This window comes from Calidris pugnax, unplaced genomic scaffold (assembly GCF_001431845.1).
Source record: "Calidris pugnax isolate Ruff unplaced genomic scaffold, ASM143184v1 scaffold50, whole genome shotgun sequence".
In the NCBI taxonomy this organism is placed as follows: domain Eukaryota; kingdom Metazoa; phylum Chordata; class Aves; order Charadriiformes; family Scolopacidae; genus Calidris; species Calidris pugnax.
Genome location: NW_015090780.1, coordinates 418,068 through 424,133, shown reverse-complemented (window position 1 = coordinate 424,133; position 6,066 = coordinate 418,068). Strand labels below are relative to the sequence as shown.

Here is a 6,066-nt window from a genome sequence, read left to right as displayed (position 1 = left end):
GGGGGGGATGGGGTGACAGCCCTGGGAGAGGGAAGGATGGAGGGCAGATGAGGAGGAGCACTCCGCAAGGCAAGGAGGGAGCCTGCAGCAGGACTTGCTCCTCTGCACCATACACAGGAGCAGAGTGGGTGGTCAGGTGGGAGTCCCTGCATTGTGCTTGGCTCCTCGGGACCCTGTGCTGCCCACAGGACCCGTGCCACCTGGAGGGTGGACACAGGCTCTGGCCGAGCTGTCAGCCCCAGCCCTTCTCTATCCACAGGGAGCTTGCTGGATTTCCTGAAGAGCGATGAGGGGAAAATGCAGCCGCTCCTGAAGCTGATCGACTTCTCTGCCCAGGTGAGGAGGGAACAGACCTTCCCCAGTTCCTTGCTCCCCCTTGCCCCTGGGAAGGGTGAGCGGTGGGGATCAAGGAGCCCAAGAACTCACCTGGGACTTGGGCAGTGCCTTGTTTGAACGGACAAATGGTGGGGATGAGGAGAGGAGCTGGCGAGGTTTCCCTGCCCTCACAGCCTGTGGGCAGCTGCCTGCTCAGCCCACAGGTCTGGCTGCCCACACAGCAGCAGGTGTATGTGAAAGGAGAAGTGGTGGCTTCCTCCTCACTAGCCTCCTAACTGCAGCACAGTCCCCCGCCGGAGCTGCACGGAGCCCGTGGTGGGGGTTTTGTCTGGGCTGCTCCTTCAAGGAACCATGAAATCTGTGTCTTCAAAGGCCACTGTGGTTTCTGCAGCCGTGGTGCCTTTGTGTTTTGTGGAAGTGGTGGGAGGGTGAGGGTTGGTGCTTGCTTTCACTGCTCACATTCGCACGGTCCTTTCTCTGGGACGTGGTGGGGCTGGTCAGCGTGGCCCGTCTGAGCCCATGGTTCCCCAGGGAGCAACCACGGCAAAGCTATTGATTTCTATCTATTGCTGCTGATGTGATGGTTACCTGCAAACACCACGCTCTGTGCAACACATCCTCATCTGCAAACTTTGCAAAATCCCCACAAAACCCTGCACAGCCACGTGCCCAACCCGTGTCACCCCAGCCACCAGCCGTGGTGCTCCAGGGCAGCATCTTACACCCACCTGGGCTGTATCCCTGGGCAGGACCCACCTCCAGCTGTGGCAGGGTTAAGCTTCGTGGGCTTAATATTAAATGCACGGCAGGACTGTTTTGCTGCTTTCATGATGCCTGGGAGGTTGAGCTGAACAAGGTTTTTAGAAGGGAGCGTAGCGTGTTGTGTTACCCCACAGGAATGCCCACGGGAGGTTTGCGGTTCATTAAAATCATCTACCTGCCAAAGGGCTGTCACGGACTGTGGGAAGGCAGCTGGAGAGGCAGGAGGACTCAGTGAAAATCGTTTGGGGGATATTTCCAAGGAGCTGATTTTGGGGACAGCTGAACGTGCTGTTACACGTCTAGCTTCGTGCGTGCAGTCATTTCTGCAGCCACTCTCTGGTCCCTGCTGCTTCTGCAGTGTCCCCAGGTGCTGGCCAAATCCAGGGACCCTTTGAGCCAAGCGTGGTATTTCTATGAAATCATTCATGGAGGTACCTGTGCAAGAGGAAAGCCGGGATGGGAGCCTGGAGACCCCAGGGGTTTAGACCAGGTCCCTGGCTCCTGGAGGTGGCTGCGGCAGGGTCTGCTCCTCAGCTGTGTGCTCCTGCTCACCATCTGCTCCCAGCAAGCTGCCTCCTGCAAACCTTTTATAGAATCATAGACCGGTTTGTCTCCGTAGCTCAGAGGGGCTGCTTTCCACAGGGCTGAGTAGCGAAGGCTGAAGCACTTTCATGTGCAGGCAGCAGGCAGACAGGCAGCTCACAAGCCTGGCTTGTGCTGGGGCTGAGTCACCATGAGCAAAACCCTGCGTGTGGTGGTGGAAATAACCCTTCCGCTCTTGCAGCACTTCTGTACTTCTGTATTTTGTGTGGAGCTCTGTGAGCAACTGTACTTTACCCGGCTTTTCTGGGTTTGAGGGGGATGGAGCAGGGAGCGTCCCCTCTGGCTGCTCTGGCCCCTTCCCCTCCTGGCTGCTGGGAGCATCCAGGCATGGGATAATTTAGCACAAATTTGGGGTTTGGTTTGGGATACCCCAAATCCCAAATTGGGGGTATCTCTGCATTGATCAGGGCTGATAGCTGCACACACAGCCACAGCCGCTGAGCACAGAGACTTCACAAGACGGAGCTGAGGGAGATCTTCAGGGGTTGTCACAGCCCTGGGGCAGGACTGGCTCTTCACAAACTATTCTTGAAGACCCCGGGCATCTCCTCACCCTCCTTGAGAGACAGTGCTTTTCCCTCCTCACCAGGGAAGCTCTGCAATGCTGGCCAACCCTCGCTGCAGCAATCAAAGCCCATTCATTGTCACCTTAGTAGAGAGAGAACAGTTTACTCCCTGCTTCCCTCAAGTTGTTGAGGTATTTGGAGACTGGCCTCATGTCTTCTCTGAACAGAGAATGATTTAGCCCTCCCACATCTGCATGGCTATGGATGAAGCAGTTGTACCTCGCCCTGTGGACATCCACAGGCTCTGGGTCGTGAACACGCCAGCTCCTCAGATGGCGGCTCTCGCTGCTTTTCTCACACGTGGGCTTAAATGGGTTGTGTTGGGCTGGTGACCCAAACCCTCACCTCTTCTGCAAGGGATTTCCTGCACGGAGAGTGGTTCCCACGCAGGACAGTCGGTCACATCTTCTGCTGTGACTCAGCCTCCTTTCACCCCCTTTCCAAGCGCTGACCAGAAGGAGTTACCCTCTCTCCCTTCCCGGTAGCAGTTGTGTTGGGGAGGTTGTGTTATTTCAAACAGCCTCTTTGCATTTTTCTCTTTCCCCTTTTTTTACAGATTGCAGAAGGGATGGCTTTTATTGAGAAGAGGAACTACATCCACAGAGACCTGAGAGCTGCCAATATTCTGGTGTCAGCAATACTGGTGTGCAAGATCGCGGACTTTGGGCTGGCCAGAGTCATTGAAGATGACGAGTACACGGCCCGGGAAGGTGTGGGAGCTGTGGTGGGGCATCTGAGATGGTGAAGGGCTGTGGGGTTCCCTCAGAGCCACTTGTCAATGTGTAACCTTGGTGGCAAGGACCCCGGGAGGGACGTGCTGTGTAAGCGAGCAGATGAGGGAAGCTCCTCTCATTTGCATTGCTTCACATCTTCCTCTTCTGTTTGTTTGTTTCTTGTTCCCCGTATTTCACCACCAGTTTCTCAGTATTTGGGTTAGAGCCCGTGTTTCCCCTTGGATCTCTTTATCCAGGTGCCAAGTTTCCCATTAAATGGACAGCACCAGAAGCCATCAACTATGGATCTTTCACTATAAAATCAGACATCTGGTCCTTTGGGATCCTCCTGACCGAGATCGTCACCTACGGGCGCATCCCATACCCAGGTAAGGAGGTGAAATGAACCTCTGATCTGGTTCCAAAAGACATGCTCTGCCTTCTGGGCTCCATCCGTGGCATCTGTTTCTTCACAAAGTTAGATCGCTGAAAATAGAAGGAATGGTGCAAAATCTGACTCTCACACTGGGAGCAGAGCTCAAAGATGGTAACACAAGGTCTCAAGGTGGTAATTCTGACTGTGAGCCATGGAGAGGAGCCCAGAGCACAAGACAGTCACTGAGCAGTCTGCAGCACTCATTTAGCTACATCTGTTTGGACAAGAGCTCACCCAGGACGGACAATTAGGAAGGTTTTTCTCTCTGGGAGTCCTCAGTGGACACCAGCTGTTTTCACTGATCTGAAATCCATCCTGATGTGACATGGGCCACCTCTTCTCAGTTTCCACAAAGGAGAGCTGGGACATCTCCTCTGGGGAGCCCACAAAATCAGTCCGGGCAGTAAATGGCTTTGGGGTGCTCATTGCCTTGGGGAGAAGGGCAGCTACTTTATGTACTGCCTTGGGGCTAATACTACCAGGAGGTCCTGAGCTCCTCCAGCTCCATGGGAAACCAACAGTAGTCTGTATCTCTAAAAGATCTGGTCTCTCTGTTTCTGAAATAGAAGATGTTTTTAATATGAGAGGATAATTGACTTGCCCCAGGCTGTGCTGCCTGTCCCTGGGAGAATGGGTATCACACACCACAGGTTCCTGGGTTTGTGTCACAGATTAAACGTGTTTAGAAGCAGCACATCAGTTCAGGGCTGATAGCTGGGCCAGGTATTTCTATGATATAAATCATCATATAGGAACCACCCTTTCTTTTATACTAATTGTTTCTTTTGTACTTTTTTTTTTTTTCCATGGGAAATTATTCTCTACAAGAAAAGTAAATGTTGCTACAAAATGGCCATGAAGGATGTGGGGTGGCATAAAGGGTTTCTGGGGAAAGACCAATTCTGTCATCACACTAACTTACTTTTATCAGTGACGCTGGAAAGAATGGCTCATTAAAGACTTGGCAGGTGGAGAAGTGTAGCCTTTATTTTGTGGAAATTTATACAAAACAATTACAACCCCATCTGCTCAAATGGGGTACAAAAATGTATGAAACAACTAACTCAGCACCTCAGTTTTTCCCGTTTTCCTGACCGGGAGTAGGAGTTTCCCCCTTCCCAACCCCTCTAACCTGTCCTTTATCTTCCTAGTGAAATTGCCCAAAGGGTGAATAGTTTTGGGATTGGGTGGTTTTTTGCCTTTTAGAGAAATCAGTGATAAGCCACGAAACGTTCACTTGCCCTGTTTCTCCAGGGATGTCAAGCGCGGAGGTGATCAGGGCCCTGGAGCACGGCTACCGAATGCCCCGCACAGAGAACTGCCCCGAGGAGCTCTATGACATTATGATGAGATGCTGGAAGATCAAACCTGAGGATCGTCCCACCTTTGAGTACCTGCAGAGCATTTTGGAAGATTTCTTTACTGCAACAGAGAGCCAGTATCAGCAGCAGCTGTAAGGCAAGCAGCTTGGTGAAGACAGTGGACACCCCACACTATGCCTGCCGTGTTTGTGGCAGCCAGCACACGCACCCTGCTCTTCCCTGTCCCACTCGTGATCTGCCTCCACACGCCTTCCTCTGCCAGCCTGGCCTGGGACCCACAGCCTTCCTGGTGTGGCTGGGCTGAAAGCAGGGGTAAGAGGAAGCCACGCTCAGGACAGCTCTCTGGGGCTGCTGGACAGAGGGAAAAGTGACATGGAACCATACCTTGTGCCTTTCACACCTTGTGCCTTGTGCCTGTGAGGCAGCTGCTCCAAGAAGCACTGGCTGGACAGTGGTTGCCTGCGCCGGCAGCACCATGCAAGGAGGGCTGGGGCTGGGCCTGTTTCAGCTACAAAGAAAAGAAACCCAGACTATTATTATTATTTTTAACTCCTGAGATCTTATTGTGTTGTTTTGCAGAAGTAGGTGCTTCAGCTGCAATGGCTTCAGCAAAATGCTATTTTACAGTCTAGGCTGTGCAGTGCCCACACCTCCCGGTTCCTGTGTGTCGGGGAAATCCCAGTGGATTCTCACAGGAGCATCCTGTGATGCAGCACATCGGCTTGTCCTCAACGCAAGAGCCTGGGTTTTAAATGCCAAGTGTCAGAGAAACATGTCATGGAATCACGGAACTGTTGGAGTTGGAAGGGACCTCTAAAGATCATCCAGTCCAACTCCCCTGCACGTGTTTAGAAGCAGCACATCAGTTCAGGGCTGATAGCTGGGCCAGGTATTTCTATGATATAAATCATCATATTTTAATATGAGAGGATAATTGACTTGCCCCGGGCTGTGCTGCATGTCCCTGGGAGAATGGGTATCACACACCGCAGGTTCCTGGGTTTGTGTCACAGCACTTCCCTGTGGGCTTCTGCGTCCCACAGATTAAACATGTTTGGAAGTAGCACATCAGTTCAGGGCTGATAGCTGGGCCAGGTATTTCTAGGAAGGCTCCAACAATCCATAAATCATCATAATTAGGAACCACCCTTTCTTTTATACTAATTGTTTCTTTTGTACTTTTTTTTTTTTTCCATGGGAAATTATTCTCTACAAGAAAAGTAAATGTTGCTACAAAATGGCCATGAAGGATGTGGGATGGGAAATTATTCTCTACAAGAAAAGTAAATGTTGCTACAAAATGACCATGAAGGATGTGGCATAAAGGG

The 6,066-nt window shown here is 51.8% G+C and overlaps 1 protein-coding gene across 1 annotated transcript in view; it reads left to right on the top strand.

Moving 5' to 3' along the window:
- The window catches only part of HCK (HCK proto-oncogene, Src family tyrosine kinase), a 13,101-nt gene extending 7,814 nt beyond the window's left edge, over positions 1 to 5,287 (top strand). The window contains exons 10-13 of the mRNA XM_014955576.1: positions 260 to 336; positions 2,824 to 2,977; positions 3,238 to 3,369; positions 4,671 to 5,287. Coding sequence (XP_014811062.1) covers positions 260 to 336; positions 2,824 to 2,977; positions 3,238 to 3,369; positions 4,671 to 4,873 — 566 coding nt within the window. The 3' untranslated portion in view covers positions 4,874 to 5,287. The remainder of the gene's footprint in view (positions 1 to 259; positions 337 to 2,823; positions 2,978 to 3,237; positions 3,370 to 4,670) is intronic.
- Positions 5,288 to 6,066: the final 779 nt, after the last annotated feature.